General features: G+C 31.8%; 3 protein-coding genes and 1 pseudogene across 3 annotated transcripts; 2 read left to right on the top strand and 2 right to left on the bottom strand.

Annotated features, from left to right (window-relative positions):
* Window positions 1-527: 527 nt before the first annotated feature.
* Window positions 528-2560, bottom strand: LOC109861648 (annotated as a pseudogene).
* A 3636-nt stretch (window positions 2561-6196) lies between these two features.
* LOC109861647 (peptidoglycan recognition protein-like) lies at window positions 6197-10012 on the top strand. The gene is made up of 3 exons (XM_020441381.1): window positions 6197-6517; window positions 7927-8253; window positions 8707-10012. The coding sequence occupies exons 1-3, from the start codon at window positions 6409-6411 to the stop codon at window positions 8997-8999; spliced, it is 729 nt and encodes a 242-aa protein (XP_020296970.1). The 5' UTR covers window positions 6197-6408; the 3' UTR covers window positions 9000-10012.
* A 577-nt stretch (window positions 10013-10589) lies between these two features.
* LOC109861641 (peptidoglycan-recognition protein SC2-like) lies at window positions 10590-11942 on the top strand. The gene is made up of 4 exons (XM_020441368.1): window positions 10590-10697; window positions 10902-11065; window positions 11287-11449; window positions 11547-11942. Exons 1-4 carry the CDS (start codon window positions 10628-10630, stop codon window positions 11732-11734), a joined length of 585 nt encoding a protein of 194 aa, XP_020296957.1. The 5' UTR covers window positions 10590-10627; the 3' UTR covers window positions 11735-11942.
* Window positions 11943-11966: 24 nt separating this feature from the next.
* Window positions 11967-13272, bottom strand: LOC109861642. Its single transcript, XM_020441369.1, has 4 exons — window positions 12834-13272; window positions 12584-12726; window positions 12318-12443; window positions 11967-12184 (listed from the first exon to the last, which is right to left on the bottom strand). Exons 1-4 carry the CDS (start codon window positions 12883-12885, stop codon window positions 12056-12058), a joined length of 450 nt encoding a protein of 149 aa, XP_020296958.1. The 5' UTR covers window positions 12886-13272; the 3' UTR covers window positions 11967-12055.
* Window positions 13273-17017: the final 3745 nt, after the last annotated feature.

Below are 17017 nucleotides of genomic sequence, written 5' to 3'. Positions count from 1 at the left end.
TAATATAACACAGAAAAAAGAACACACAGTTTTCTTTTTATAAGAATTATAGTTACGTTCTTTGAAATTTTATATTATCGATAATAAAACGATTAACTGTGATGCTTTAGAACATACGAAAAACACTGTAATAAAATTATATCATATCTATTTGTAGGCTATATAACAACTAATGTTTTAAGAACTTTTTTGCACTTTCCCGTAATTATAACAATAAATGATAATTTAAATATATTTTATTATTACAAAAAACCAAATAAACATTGAATGATAAAAATNAATCTAAAATATTTGTAAATATATTTGTGTTATGATAAAGTACAGAAAAATAAACACGTACATATATCACTTCTCATTTCATGCGATCAAGTTTTTGTAAGTTTGATACCGTCTTTTACCCGAATCAGAGTGATATCAGGTAATCCCTACTGATTGTTCATTAGAAAGGTAACTACTTAAAGTAATATAATTTGGAAACAAGTACACATAATACCTACTTGATTGTTCACGATCAATCGGCCTTGTTATTATCCACAGACTAGTTTATTGTCGAAACTACTCAAAACAATGGCAAATGCTTGGATTGTACAAAGAGGAAATCTGTAATCCATTGTAAAAACATCCTCAAAGACTCGACAAAACTGCATTACAATATAGTCCACTGAAATTAGATTACATTTCATCAGTAAGTTAAATTTAATAAATTTGTAAATATATGAATCGATTGAGGCTGAATGATATTTCTCAGTTATATAAATATAGCATATAAAATAGAAATATTTAAATATTCCCATCCATTGTCTTACCATCATGAACAACTTGAAAATTTTTTAAAGATGCTTAAATTACTCGTCCATGAAAGTTTAGCACATATGATTGTCATCATTCCATATAGGCGGCGTCTTATTGTGTAATTCTATTAAATTATTCATATGTTTCAATTTCCAGCGTTCTGAAAAAACATAAAAGAAGAAATTTCATATTTAATTTTATATTTAATGGCCATTCCATATTTTATATATGTTTAACATAAACAACGTGGTAATATTATGTTGCAGAATATTTTAACAAGTTAACAAACTTTTAAATTTCTATTCTTCTCATTTTAGATCTGATCGATATTGCTTTCATAGTAAAATTTATACTCAAATTTATATTTATTGTTACGCTTACTAAGCAATGTCTCTGATTTATCTCGCGAACAAATTTCCACCTTCTTTTGATCGGAAGTCATTCCCGGTTTAACGACCGTCATTTTATAGTCCTTTAAAATCTAAAACATTAGTGTCATACACTAGTGCGGCTAATAGTTGCTGCTTCGTACGTTCGTCGCGTTTATTCATCAATAAATATCCGTTGTCGTAAACCGTGAACTACAATCGCAGAAAATTTGTTCTCAGCTTACCGATTCAAGATTCTCTTCCTCTTAAAAGACACACAGTATCACTTGAAATCAGATCATTGCACTTGTTGCACTTTTCTTCTTTCAGCCAGCTAATAGAAAAATCTACATAAATATAAACAAATAAAAACTTGATTATCAAAATAAATAAATGTAAACATACCTTCTTCCCAGAATCAAGCTCCAATTGTAAGAAATAAGTCGGGTAAAAGCCATGGTTCACACTTTTTCAATTGCAAGTCATTCTACATTTATAATGCATTTTCTTGTTTACAAATTGTACACACTGTTTGATATGTCCTACACTGCCTTCTAATTCTGGAATCTGTAAACATATTTATTACACTTAATTCAATATGTATACATCTATATGTACATGTAACTTTTTGTTTCTCTACTGTATAAAAACTATAATATACAAAACATTTACAAAAAGAGTATGAATTTTCAATATGTGAATTGAATTCATACTCAAGACGTAATACGAATTCGTAATATTGCTGACAAAAAAAATGGCCGCGCCATAATTGATTGTAATGCTTCACTATCACTTGCGATTAGGGTAGCCATCAAATGTCCGGGAAAAAAAGAGGACGGATAGCTATCCAACCTCAGAGTAAGGCGAGAAAAATAAAGTAAAATATTTACCAACAAGATTCCCTAAAACACCGGACGAGCATAAATCACCGCGGACGTCTTTGGAAAATCCACCCGTCTTCGGCATTCCAAGAAAAAGACGGTGTTCAGNGAAAAGAGGACGGACGGCAAGCTCTACTTGCGATACAACTTATCAATGCGTACACCCGTCACTTTGCGACATGTATTAATTTTCGCGAACTACCGATATTCGCGCGCTAGATAGTAACAAACGCGAAGAAATAACGAAACAATTAGAAAAGAAACGTACTTGAGCTGGCCATTCTTGGAAATGCTCTACCGTGTTCTTGGAAGTGCTCTACCGTGTTCTTGGAAATGCTACTGCCGCGAAACATTTTGACAACCTTGCATTGTTTTCGACGCGTGTGCGGTACTAAATACTTGTTGTCTCAAACGTCCGACACTTTGTGGTACATGCATATCACGAATAATTACGTGAAAAATGACAAAAATAGTGAAAACTACCTGATTTGAATGAAGAAGCTCCGCTTCGAGTATGCGCGTCGGTTACAGAGAAAGTTTCGGTGTTTCTTGTCACTTGTACCTATTGCAAGCGTAGGTCGCGTCCACATTGTCCAATCGCATTGGTTATGTTTGGTAAAGTGACCAATGCAACAGAATATTGTAAACTCGACCTACGCTCGCGATTGTTGCGCCAAGTGGAACTTACTCGTGATTGCTCGAGTTTGAACATAGTGAAATGCGCGGTAAAGCACAACATGCGATTCTCTTTTGTTCTATATGCACGAGTCCAACCCCCTGTTCCGTTATTACTGGCAGTACTGAAAATTTATAGGTTCACGTTACGTATCCTATAGATTGTTTAATACTGCTAGTAATAACGGAACAGGACCCAAGTGTCGAGGAAGATGAAGCAACTGAGGCTAGCACTGAGAGCATATATTTTTAAGTCATCAAATTTTTATCATGTCTTGACGTAATAAAAATTTGATTATCTAAAATTATATGCTTTCTGTGCTGGCCAGCTGCTTGTTCTTTCTCGACAATCGGATTTGTGTACATAACACGGAATAGAACCATGTCCACGTTTAAACAACGTACGTATCGACAAGTCATTCGTGAACGTGGCTACGTAGTTGCCAATGTGCATCACTCATGAACATTGCGCTGGTTTAAAGCCATTCTACTTAAAGCCTGTTCTACATTGATCGTAAACGCAAACGCAAGGAACAGGTCTGGTAGAATTGACTAATCGTATTGATCAAATTAGCCAATTTACCAGCGTGATTGGTCAATTCTACGAGATCTGTTCCTTGCGTTTGCGCTTGCGATCAATGTAGAACGGGCTTAAGAGTTTCTGCAATAGCTTTTCGTGAACATGGTTCTATTCCGTGCTAAGTTTGTGGACATGGTTCTATTTCGTGCTATGAGAATACCGACGTGGTGAGGATACGCATACAAGCGAGACCGTTGTCCGTGTGCGCTCGTGGAAGTGTGTAGATTATGTTGATGTATGACGACGGTTCTCGCTTGTGTGCGTATCCCCACCGCGTCGGTGTTTTCATAGCACGGAATAGAACCATGTCCACAAACTTAGCACGGAATAGAACCATGTCTACAAACTTAGCACGGAATAGAACCATGTCCACAGAAACTCTTATGGCCGTGGCCGCTCTCAGGCTTCTCTCTGGTACTACCTATATTAGATCATATATATATATATATATATATTATCACCTGTATATTTATATAATTAACAATTTGCTGTTCTTCTAAAAACAGTTTTATTATTTATTATCTTTACTGTCAATAAATGTTACATCAAATATGCTCAGTTTTTACAAGGAAAAGTTTGGAATGTTTTTATTTATTAAAAAACTATCACTTCAATGTTCTGCAAGCTCTTATTTCAAAAGTAAGATTGACATAGTCAAGTCTCTGCGTCAAGTCAATTCCAATTGTTATGTGATATATTTTTGCAGTAGTTTATCATTACTTGATAATCTGATAATTTTTGAATAAAATTATGGGAAACTACACTGTTATCATTTCTGTCTTACTAATCTCTGCCAATTTAATTGCTATTTACTATTTTTAATAATAGTGAGATTTTGTGCCTCAATTTATTGCTTATGTATACTCATTATTGTATTTCGTAGAAAAGTTACAAACTTTTAAGTATGTTAAATTATTATAAAATGTGTTTTATATTTTTATTCAATATACAATTAGAATTATATAAGATTAATATCATTTCTACTACTTTTAACTTCATTTTAGATCGATTACTACTACATTTATCAATTACTACTATATTTATCGATTACTACTACATTTATCGATTATTATTAAATTTTATCGCTCACAAGTAATCTTATCACTTGCAATAGATTGCAATTTTTCTCGTAACAAATTCGCTTAAATTCGCAGTTAGTAGTAATTGCAGATCACAGTGTCTTACAATCGTCTTTAACTAAAAAAAATAAATAAACCTATTAACATTAAAAATATTATAAATAACAAAATTAATGATAGCCTTAGACACGTTTTATTTACATAATCAGATTGTAAAACATTTCATTACATTGAAAAAAAGATCTTGATTTTATTCTTCTTTGCATTCTCGTGCGGATTGTAGAGCTGTTGAATTTAAGTGAGATCCGAACTATCACGAAGTGAACACATGAACACTTTTAATTTAAAGAGATCTCATGACAGAGAGATACATCTCGGTAAGTCGCTGGCTTACCAGAGGAAAAGCTCAGAATCTTTCGGTACTGAGCTCTGCACAAACCAACTGAGCTACAGGCCTCACCACTATTTCTTGCTATACTATAATAATGCCACCTATTATCGCGCCTGTTTCAAAATGACTGGCAATTTTATCACAGATTGAGACAACAATTTATCCGTTGTTGTTTTGATAATAATTACGATTATCGTTCCAAAATAATTATCAGAACTAACGCATGTTTCACGCAGTCGTGGATTCTTATGTGAATTCTGTATGCAAATCGCATTAACTTTAACGCAACTTCATCGAAGCAGGATGCAAAGACATCTACAGAAACAGTCTGTCGTGACATAAGAGCCGCGCCAATGACAAACGATCGCAGGAAATAATTAGTCGACACAGTTATGTCAGCGGATAATAAACAAAAGTATTTGCCGTAATTGGCTCTTTTTGCGAGAATAAGTTATCGCAAAATCGCTGAACGCGCGCAATGACTTATTCATTTATTATACATATGTTGACGTCTATTATTCCGGACAAAAACAAAGAACAAACAGACAGTTTGCACGCCAACTCAACATATTTTGCATGGCGTAATTCTTAATAACCGTCATGTCCAAGTAAAAAAAAAATATTTATTTGTTTTGATTGTATTGATTATTGTGATAATGATTCACGCATTTCCGTCATTAAATTCCAAGTAATTTATTGTAACATATTTCTATATTAATCCGACTAATATTACACACACACATATACGCGATACCTATATCTCAAAAATGTACATATATTGTTATAAAGAAATTGTTCTCTTTGCATATATATATATATATATATATATATATATATATATATATATATATATGTATTTAAATAACAAGTTAAGCGATATGAGCAAAAGTTTTGCAAATTGTAAATAATGTGAAATACAAATTGCGATCATAAAACTGACAGTGAATATCAGATATCTAAATACGTACGCGGAATGAGATTAGCATATCATCAATATATAAAAATACTGATATGTGACCTTCTTAACGAATTTCGTGCTGACATTATCAAAATTTCTCGATCGCTGATCAAACCGAACGATTACAGCAAAAAATCTACTTACTAACAAGTTCTACCTTCTGTATCACTATCGTGATATTGATCGAACTCTGTAACGTCCGAAATATTGTTACTCTTATCAGAAATTTACGATAATATCGATTTGAACTAGCAGAAAGGTTTTTTCGTTTTTTTTTTTTTTTTAAAGACATCACATTACATTGAGTTTGTTTTCATGTTTAATTGTCGTTTACCTGCGCAATTATATCACCAACTCGTCAAGTGCAATCTATCGATGCATCTTATCACGCGTTTGCAATTTTTTTATCTCGCAAAATGCAACGCTATAAAACCTTTCGCGTTTTGATTGTCATCGATGCAAACGAATTTCTTAGGGTAATACACCAACATTGTCCCGTTATTATTTTGTCTCAAGTAAAGGAACAAAAAGGAGATAGGGTTAAGGAACCACCAAACGAGTTGAATAAACGTACGACTTCATCGAGGGACTTCCCGGCTGCCGTTCAATTTTTTGTTTAAAAGCAGACGCAGTTACACGATAGCCAGTCAGTTTCAGTTTTGATACACGCTGTAACGGTCAATCATGAGATCACAGTTCTATCTCATTTTGTGCGCTTTAGTATTGGTTTTCGATAATCTTGAACAGGTGCTCGCAATTCCCATTGACAGCACAAATTTTATTAATGTTACTGGTAAGCTGATTATTATATGTACGACGTGTGCAGCTTTTTCTAATGCAGCCTTTTTTTAAATGTCGTTTTATTTCTAGAAATCATTTTATTTACGTCAAAATTACGTTAGTTCTGTTTGCTTATTTATTAGATTCTATACAATTAATATGATAATAACTTGCTTGTAAGTTTTCTTACGCGTGTAATAATAATATCAGTATCACAAACACGCAAAACTAGATATCGTAATAACACTAATAAAGTTATTAAAGAATCAATTGTAAATTGATGTTTTGAAGATAAAAAAAAGTTTTATTAGACATTTTTTTATTAAGTTATTAGATAATCACTTGCATGCAAATCAAAGCATTTAATCGTTATAATAAAGTTATGTTTACATATGATAGTTTATAACAAAAGCAGAACGTCATAGTTATGATTATAATATTACCGTAACGTCAGATAACTGATTTTTAACTTTTCCATAATAGCATGATGTTTAATATGCAATTAGTTCGAGATTAATATTTTTAAAATAATGTTTTTTTAGCGTAACCAGTTTTTGCAGATCTAAAAAAACTTAACATCAGTATGCGCCGATACTGCTTGATTATGTCAATGCTTGGAAACCTGTTGTTTTTAATATTTTTACTTTGAAAAATAACATTATCGAGAAACCGCTTTATTTTTTGCTATAAATTTATATTTAACATAAATATTTTCCATCAAATCGTATGGCATTTAATAAGTTATCAGCACAAGTGGATGTGGCAAGAAGAAATAATATTGTAGAAGTAAAACACATGCGACACAGTAGCAAATCATTGTTACGTTTATTCGTGACAAGTTTGATAATTAGTTAGTCGTTAGTTCGTTTTTTTCCTACATTTTAAGTGTCCACACTTGAGAGATATACTGTGAAGCAATATTATTTTATATCTCGAGAATCTTTGTCGGCCAGCAATTATAATCTTTCGCAAAAAGAAAAATAATTTTGCGAGAAGTATATATTTAAAATTGCGCAATTACTTGCTGAAACATGTTTGCGCTAACTTGTTAGCTGACTCATGAATTCAGAGTAAAATATTGTAGTCTACAACATGTATTTTATAAGAGTATTTTTCTGAAATTCGCGCAGAAACATATCAGTTTGTCTTCATTAAAGTTGTGCTATGTAGTTTTTATTCTAACCAATACGTAGGAAAATAGTAGTTTTTTGTAAACATCAACTGAGAATTTTTTATCAAGTGTCGAAACTGATGAATTGAACTATAATCATTTCTCTTGGTATATTTTAATGTTCTCAATCTTTGAAGATACGTTATATAAACATATACATATATATTCAAATAGAGTTACATTTTTGAAAATATTTGGTTGAAAAAATAATAAAAAACAATTATTTGTTATCTACACATGTATACATATAGGATGTCCGAGAATCGTTAGCCGAGAAGAATGGAAGGCTAGAAAACGTCTCAATTTCGAATTCATGCCAGTGATACCGACACCTTATGTGGTAATTCATCATGGTGGCATACGTCAGTACTGTCGGGATCAAGAATCATGCTCAGCGATCGTGAGATATTATCAAAATCTTCACCTGGACGATCGCGGCTGGTGGGACATTGGCTATAATTTTCTCATCGGCGAAGACGGTAATGCTTACGAGGGTCGCGGCTGGAATTACGTCGGTGCACATTCACCTGGTTACAACACTCAGAGCATTGGCATATGCATTATAGGAGATTTTTCTGGTATTTATTTAAAATATTAAAATATTAAATAAAATATATAAAATATAAAACTAAAATAATTTTTTTAAACGATTAATTGATCGGATAAGACAGCACACAACACTTTTTCACTGAAAAAATAAAAATTTGACCATCAAGTCGGAAAGTAATCAAGCATATCTTGTGTGAGAGTTTTGACTCTCGCTTAACTTTCAATCTTGTGAGTTTTTTTTTAAATAGATTTATTATAGCTAAATGTTCATAAATTAAAAATATTTAAATAATAGATACTTTTTTATTTAAACACTTATTGTATATTGTTATCTAAATATTACTTTTATGTGAGCTAAAAACAGTTCACTTTCAACATATATCAAAATGATCAGGTCATCGAGATATTAACTTTGCAGAAAAACAATTTATATTTTTGCGTTAATGAAACGATATTGACATAGATCAATTTTGATTTCGCAGATTTTCTCCCGAACGCGGCCGCCTTGAAGACGCTGAACGAGTTGATAGCTTGCGGAATTTCACTCGGCAAAATAAGTGACAAGTATAATGTGATCGGTCATCGGCAGGCACGCAACACGGAATGTCCTGGCGAGAGCTTTTACAAATACGTAATTGCTCTTCCCAGGTGGACCGCGAATCCGGTACCAATTTATTCGAACACGACTACTACCACGACGACTACCACAACGGAGGCAACGGTGCAAAGCGAAAATATCATAGATGAAAAAACTAAACCGAAAAATACACAATAATGACATTTTAGGTAATTGTCGTGTAGGTCACAAATTCACACACACACACATACTGCATTCTATTATAAAATGAAAAAAGAATTACTATTTCTATCTCTGCTATTATTATTATGAAACGCTCATGCGCAGCTGAAAATGGCAGTTTTATAAAAAAAAAAGTAAACAAGTTTTCTCTTTCGAGATGAATCCCTCAATGAACACTCTTCTTATACTAAATTTTCAATATTTACTGTCATATAATAATAGTTACGTTAATATCACAATTAAATTGGTCGATTTAAACGTGAAATACATACGTATATATAAATAGAAACAAAGAAAAAATTTCTATACGGATTTTTTAAAAAGTTTTGAACGGTATTGTATTAATTCATGTGTAAAACCATATTTAAGTGCGACTGTACAACAATACATTGTTATAATATTATGCTGATATGCTTTGAGATGTGTCATATCAGTTAGTCATTTTCAAATAGTTCGATTATTTTCGGGGATGTCCACTGTAAAATCACAAGTCCGTCCGTTACGTGAAATTGATAAGATATCGGTATCGCAGTTTCATGTATTATGCAATGTTTTTGTAAGTTTAGAAATGGGAAAGAAGATAAAAGCCGCACTTGTTTTGTAAACGCATTTCGCAGTTTGTGATAATCACAGCTTCGATTTCACTTGAAAAACCACAATAGTGAATTTGTTTTTCTGATGTTTTTGCACATTACACAATTGACAGGTCAGACGATGCAGCTGGTTTGTTAATGTACCTGAATGAGCACGTTTCTTTTAAATTGTATACAAATAAGTAGCAATATACTTTATGATATTTATCACTTTATATGTATTTAAAATATAATTAATGACTGTAGCACACACATATGTTACATTTTTTCTTGCGCTTATAATGTAATACATTGATAAGTCAGATTATGCAACCGGTTCGTTAAGGTACTTGGACGAGCACATGTTCCTTTTTTAATTGTGTAAATAATTAACAATTCACTTTATGATATTTATTACTTCGTATTTATCTTTTACCTTACATATTTAAGATATATAATTAATGACAGTAGCGTACACACATTTTATATTTCTTGTGACAGACATGCTCTATCGACTAATATCGACTGCGACAGATACGTCTTATTTATTTATGCGCAATGAACACATAAAATAAATTACTTGTATATATAGCAAGCAAAAATAAAGGATATTTTCACGATAAAAATATGTATTACTAAATTATTATTATGTATTGCATAAATAACGTTATAAAAAACAGAGAAAGAATAAAATTTTCTTGTTAGTTTATTTCTTACTTTATTATATATTTATTTAGTATCAATTTATAGTATCTAGTTTCTAGTTTACGCAAAATCGTACTGTTAATAGGCTTTATATGAAGTTTCCTTCTCATCTTTTCTCATTCATAAAACAAATAATAAAGATAAGTTATGAAACTCAGGGGATTCCAGTTGGGAAAATACAAATTTACTCATACGTTGACTGAATGTACAAGCACATACGCATCCGCTATCACACGGTCACAGGTCATAATTCATTAAGTCTCGATCAAGAGGACATAAATATAGAGTTAAGAGCTTGTTCGAATCAGTATTGTTTTGTAAGTCAAAATGTACGTTATGTCGAAAACATCGTTAATTTTCGCAGCAATTTGCGTAACGCTTGTTGTAACGCAAGAAGGTACGACAAAAGTTTTTTGTTGAATTATTATTTACGCTACTAATTAAACTGTCGAACTTGCCTAGTGTCACGCAGTGAAACAATTGTTGAAAATATAGTTATTTTTAGATATATTTTTTGTGCTAACGTATTAGAAAAAAAGTTTATTGTGAGAAAATGTTTTAAAAAGAAGTTATTGTGAGAGAACTGTTTGTTTCAATACAGGGAGTCCTAATATTATTTCCAGAGCGCAATGGGGCGCTAGAGCACCAAAATCATCGGTTCCTAGTCTCAAATTAATACCAGCGCCTTTCGTGATTATTCATCACTCGACCGGTTCTAGTTGCCAGACTCGCGCTGCGTGTGTATCAAAGGTCAAAAGTTTTCAGGTACTGACGAAAAAGCAATAAATCTTCTGCTGACACCAGGTCTTCCGTCTTTTGAATTTTTATATGTGCAAATGACCAAGAATTATCTAATCGAACAATATTTTAAGTTAAAAGATATATGTTCTATTAAGATCCTATTTTTTCATATCATATTTTAAAAAACAAAACATACGTACAAGTGTGTTTGCTTTGTGATTATAAAATTATTATTCTATTTTAAGAATTATCATATGGATAACCGACAATGGGCCGATATTGGCTACAATTTCCTAGTAGGCGAAGACGGAAACGTTTACGAAGGTCGTGGTTGGAACAAGAAAGGAGCTCATTCTGTACCTTATAACAGCAAAAGCATTGGAATCTGTATCATTGGAGATTATAGCAGTAAGTAACAACAATAATATACAAACTTGGGAGTAAGTGGTAAAATTTTATTGAACATACTTTTTATATATATATATATATTTTTTTTACTTCTTAGACCGAACACCGAACCAAGCTGCGATCCAAGCCGTACAGAATTTGATTGCTTATGGGGTATCTACTAACAAAATAAAGAATAATTACGTACTTTATGGACATAGACAAACCTGGCAAACCGCATGCCCTGGAAACACACTATATGAAACTATAAAATCGTGGCCTCATTGGTCGGCAAGTTCTAGATAAACATTATTTTTAATGCGACAAGAAACAATTTTATCCAGTTTGATCAGAAAATGATCTACAATTTTGCATCGATAACAGATGTATTAATAAAAATATTAGCGATATATCGTAAATTCAACAAAACATTGGAACTAGTGATGTCAATAATTCACGTTATATACGTTATATATAATTGAGCTAAATAAATAATGTGGTTTTACAAAATAAATCAAGTAATTTTTATTTACAATATAATTGAATTTTTTTTTCGTTTAGCTTAAAATAATATATTATATTGACGTACAATATACTGGAGCTATAATCATATATGTTGTTCGATTATTACATATAGACTGTAACAAGACTATTGACGTAAGTATCGTAAGTATCTTCTTCGGTTCTAACACAAATTTCCAATCGTGAAAAACCGAGCGAAATGTAATCCTCTTCAGATTCAACTTGATCCCTTATCTGTGTAAGATAAAATAAATACACATGTAACAAACTTTTATATAATATGTCACAAAATAGAATTTCCAATGCTATTTCTACAATTTGAAAATATAATATAAACTATGTAACACAAAAAATAATCAGCAATAACCTGCAGGGGAATTTGTCTCCCGAATTGTTCATTCAACTTCTCTATGCATATCTTCGTTCCGTATGGAATGCCTGATTTCAAGTTACCAGCAACAGTAACATAGGCGGTGCGACCATCAAGATAATCCTAATAAAAATTTACGTGGTCTTAAAGTCCATATTTTTTCTCAATAAAAAAAAAGTAAAAATTACACAGATGTAACGGGAGAAATAGTTCGTAAATCTTTCTCGTCTCGTGCTGCACTCTTGAACATGATTGAGACAAACCTGGAGAGTGTTTAACATTTTTCCTTGCACATCCAAATGATTGCTCTTGTCGTTCGTTCCGAATACAGGATAATACGCGGAAAGCGATACGTTATGGATTGGGTGTCCCATGCATTTCAAGTCCGTTCTGTTCAAGTTCTCTTCTGTGGTCAAGCGACAGACAAACATTGAGTACTCAAGTAGATTAAAAATCAAAAATAAAACTGTTCACTCTAAATATGACATAATTATTAAACTTAACATTACTCACCAGTAGCAAAGACTATCGAAAACAGAAAGAACACAAAAGTTAATATTAGCATTTTTTGAGCATATCACGATGCTCTCGTAATAACTTCGCGACACTTTTAGTACTGATTGCCAAATAACCCGAACTCTCTCTTTTTAAAGCTGACCACTTATTTACCCAAACTTATTTACACAATGACGATTGGAATTTGCTAACGTTGAGAAATGTTTACATGCAAACACACAGTCTAATAAATAAAAGGTCAAAATTGCCGTACACAGCACATATGTGTTGCTCATGTAAATCGTCCGCGCGACGGTGCGATCGATCATGTCGTATGTGTCTGCTTGCAGGTAACTGCTTGCAATACGAAGCACTTCTTTACGTAGAACGCAATTGTATGACATTTGTCTCGTACATCTTAGCATATTTGAGTAAGATTGATTATTTGATTAATCGATTTAACATATATAATATTTATACTCCACATTAAACAAATAGATTTTTTTATTGGAGATAAAACGGAGATAAAACATATAATGATATTATTTTGTCACAAGATAATACAATTATCAATTATATTTGATATCTATTTATAATGTACACATGTAACATATTGCGTGAAAATATGTTTCAACAGGCCAATGTCGTAATTTTCTTGTGATCTTCGAGAAGAGTGCTCGTACAATATGTTCGATTATAGATTGACTATTAAAAAGTTGGATTGTTGCTTCCATGGCGGCATTATGGCACTGAGAAGCTAACTTTCCACCTATACCTTTCGTGAATAATGTACAACTTAGGAGGTGAATAGGACACGTGGAAAACTAGCATCGTCAGTCTTACAAAGCAGCTCGTATCCTTCTAACGTGTTCGCTCTGTTTCGAGAAAAAGTAGTTTATACATAATACAATGAATCAGAAAATCGCTCTCGATGCAACAGCAAATAGAATACAACAAATAGAATATTATTAATTTGATACATCGCGAGAGAATAAAAATGAGGAATTGTTTTAAATACTTATATGCGTGCAACATGTATTCATCAAGAACGTTGTAAAAAGAGACGTACAATATTATCTTTTTTTGCAAAACCTGCGGAAGTCATAAAAGGTATAATTATCATAATTTATAGTGTTGTTATTTTCTTGCACGTTAGCGTACGTTTGTAGATATGTTATATTTTTCTAGAATACTTTTCTATAATATAAGTTCAAGACGATTGTTAAATTAAAGTCAAGTATGCAAATAAAGTCAAGTATGCAAATTCATACATTATTCAAAATTAATTGAATAAGCGAGAAAACACAAGATGTACGTGTGCGTGATTTTTTGAATATTATAAACTATATATATAAACGTTTCGATTCCTTTATTTATACTATAGTACATTTTGAAAACTTTGTAGTATGAAATAGATTCGATGTCCTTTGATGCTTTGCTAATGAGCGACGAAGCTTATACTTTACTTTATGGGTATGCTCTAGTCATCCTGTTATAATTTTTATTTCAATTTATTTTTAGTAAGATTCACTTCATTATTTGTTATTGTTTCAATCATTTTGCGTGTGCTGTAAATTTTTTGTTTTTCTATACAGTAGCCCCTGTACACTGAAAAAAAAATATATATATATATAAAGATCAAAACGTTTGTAGTTTTTTATATTCAATAAATCACACACACGTACATCTTGACTCGCATCTGCCCCAATACTTTACTTCAACATTATTTTTAATTTATTCAAAACTCTCTCTCTCTCTCTCTCTCTCTCTCTCTCTCTCTCTCTCTCTTCCCCCTTCTCTCTCTTAAATCTATACATTTCTTTGATTACTATATTCTCAATCGTAAGTTAAGAAGTTTACACAAAAATATCTATAAGCTATAGTAGAGTATGATCAATGTGTCATTGCACTGCACCCCCTAACATAAATAATTGCGTCACAAAATAAAAATGTCATTTTCAATAAAAACAAGTATATGTATAAAACTTACTAAAAGAAATAGGGATGCACTAATTATACATATAGTCGTTTCTTTAATTGAACGACTTGATACTCGCTTTCGACACTGAATTTAATAATAATATCAGCGAATCTCACTTGTATAATAATTATCACTCTACTTTATTAATAGTTTATTGTTTAAAATACAGTTATATGCATATTTGCGCAACAGCTCTTATAAGTTATTAATAATAATTATTTTGTCACTTACATATTTATCTTTTTTAAAACAAAATTTGTGTTAATTTAAGAAAATACAATAAAACGATGTTTTAGAAACTTAAAAAAATATAGCGCAATAAGAAAGATGACCCATATACATTTTATTTTATCAAACAAGTCTACGACACTGCACCTTTGCATGATAACCCCTATCGTTACAACATGCGGTTATTGACGCAGTCGGAGAAAAATAAACAACGCGACACATCTGTTAGTTTATTTCATGTGCCGATCGAACGCAACGTTATTCCCGCTTGAAAGAATACGTGCGATCCGTCGGAAGAAATATCATCGTAACTGTTTTTGACATGAATTCTTGATTGACGTTAATTTCTTATTTATTCAGTCCCGAGTCGCACGTACAAAGGACACATTGCTTTATTGCGAAAACGTCTCGGAATCGGATAACCGTCCTACGGAAAAGCAGGTTTCACAGGTGGCGTCGTGACGCCGAGCGTCGGCTTCATTCGACGCGCGACGCTTCCTCGTGTCGCACGTCGCGACATTTGTGTGTCATATTTTACACTGGCACTCGTCCGCGCGCGTACGAGCGACGTTTCGCAAAACACGCCGTTTTGCACATCATTCTCAATTCGTATAATTTAATTAATCGATGCGCAGATGCCGCTTACGAAGTTAAAGTGCATTAGAGTTGATCAGGTACTTTTTCTCTTTTCGATGCATGTGTACAAAGCAAAGCACTGTATATCAATTAGATATTTACTTGATATAATACTCTTTATCTCATGCACGCTCATACATTTTGCAATTAAATATTTTCAATAAAAAAAGATGGATGTACATTTTTTACACAAAAGCATCTTTGATGCTTCTATGTGTTTTTGATGATATTATTTTTATTCTAATATTCTAATAATAATTCAAAATATAAATTCAAAACTTGGTTTTTATCTTTTAAATCGGATGAAACATTTGTGTAAAAAAAACAAGCGACAAAAATTTTGACGAACGTCTCGTATAATATTGTATTGCCTTCGTTCTTTGTTTAATGCTGTAAATTTTCAATGAAAGATACCTGTATCCGCTTGCAAAATCATATTTTTGTTATTTGTGACATTTACAATTAAAGTTGAAAGAGTAAATATCGATAGTTCAATTTCTCTTTATCTCTTTACTTGTTTGCTTAAAAAGGGTTTAAAAAGTAGATGCGTCATATATTTGTTTTTGCGCGTTTCAAATAGATATTTAAAACGACTTTGTTACGTGCTAATTAATATTAACGTGGTCATATACACATAATTATTGAAACGCAAGCATGCATAAAAAAATATTTTTTATTTGCCGAATTTAATTTTTAACTTTTTTCTACAATATAGAAAATAGAAACTCACTAGTTTTTTGAGACTGTAATGAATATTTTTTTCTTTATACACAATATATTAATACAATATATTAATACAATTAGAAATAATTCTTTGTAATTTTTTATTGTAATGACAATAGCAAAATGTAATGCAATTTAAAAAATCCATCTCTGTCACACAAGAAATACGTAAAGTGATAGAAATGCATTTTAAAATGAGACGCGCATGTAAATAGATACAAGTGACTCTCTAATACAGTTACACATTCTGTTTACGATAGAAACGGGGAATTCACCGGTCGCTTTTGCAAGAGGAAAACTTGTAGTACGTTTCGGAGTAATTATGAATACACGTTGTTTGTACGAGTAAATTACCGATGAGAATTTATAGCGCTGCAAATGAAGTTTTTATAATTAGTCATTATCGTTAGTCAGTGTAAAAACTGAATAGACACACACTTACGGCTTTGATAAAGATCATCTAATGATTTGTTTTTTTATAGCAATATAAATTACCAAAACTATATATCACAATAGTATGACTTGTCCGCTATATTACGAGAGTGCACTATTAATTCGCATAAATACGTCCAAAAATCTGAAATAATTTGCAAGACATTTTTTATTAAATATATGATCGAAAAAGCTTCTAACA

The sequence above is a fragment of the Pseudomyrmex gracilis genome, unplaced genomic scaffold, assembly GCF_002006095.1.
Source record: "Pseudomyrmex gracilis isolate BER0280 unplaced genomic scaffold, ASM200609v1 scaffold_903, whole genome shotgun sequence".
Taxonomy (NCBI): Eukaryota; Metazoa; Arthropoda; class Insecta; order Hymenoptera; family Formicidae; genus Pseudomyrmex; species Pseudomyrmex gracilis.
The sequence above is the reverse complement of the archived record's forward strand: the minus strand, read 5'-3'. Positions and strand labels throughout refer to the sequence as shown.

Bases quoted from the DNA above. Each gene is read 5' to 3' on its own strand.
- LOC109861647 (XM_020441381.1), top strand. From the start codon at position 6,409: ATGAGATCACAGTTCTATCTCATTTTGTGCGCTTTAGTATTGGTTTTC. The intron at 6,518-7,926 runs GTAAGCTGATTA...GTATACATATAG, and splicing joins AAATTTTATTAATGTTACTG to GATGTCCGAGAATCGTTAGC. The intron at 8,254-8,706 runs GTATTTATTTAA...TTGATTTCGCAG, and splicing joins CATTATAGGAGATTTTTCTG to ATTTTCTCCCGAACGCGGCC.
- LOC109861641 (XM_020441368.1), top strand. From the start codon at position 10,628: ATGTACGTTATGTCGAAAACATCGTTAATTTTCGCAGCAATTTGCGTA. The intron at 11,066-11,286 runs GTACTGACGAAA...TTCTATTTTAAG, and splicing joins CAAAGGTCAAAAGTTTTCAG to AATTATCATATGGATAACCG. The intron at 11,450-11,546 runs GTAAGTAACAAC...TTTACTTCTTAG, and splicing joins TATCATTGGAGATTATAGCA to ACCGAACACCGAACCAAGCT.
- LOC109861642 (XM_020441369.1), bottom strand. From the start codon at position 12,885: ATGCTAATATTAACTTTTGTGTTCTTTCTGTTTTCGATAGTCTTTGCT. The intron at 12,727-12,833 runs GTGAGTAATGTT...GCTTGACCACAG, and splicing joins TTCGATAGTCTTTGCTACTG to AAGAGAACTTGAACAGAACG. The intron at 12,444-12,583 runs GTTTGTCTCAAT...AATTTTTATTAG, and splicing joins AAATGTTAAACACTCTCCAG to GATTATCTTGATGGTCGCAC.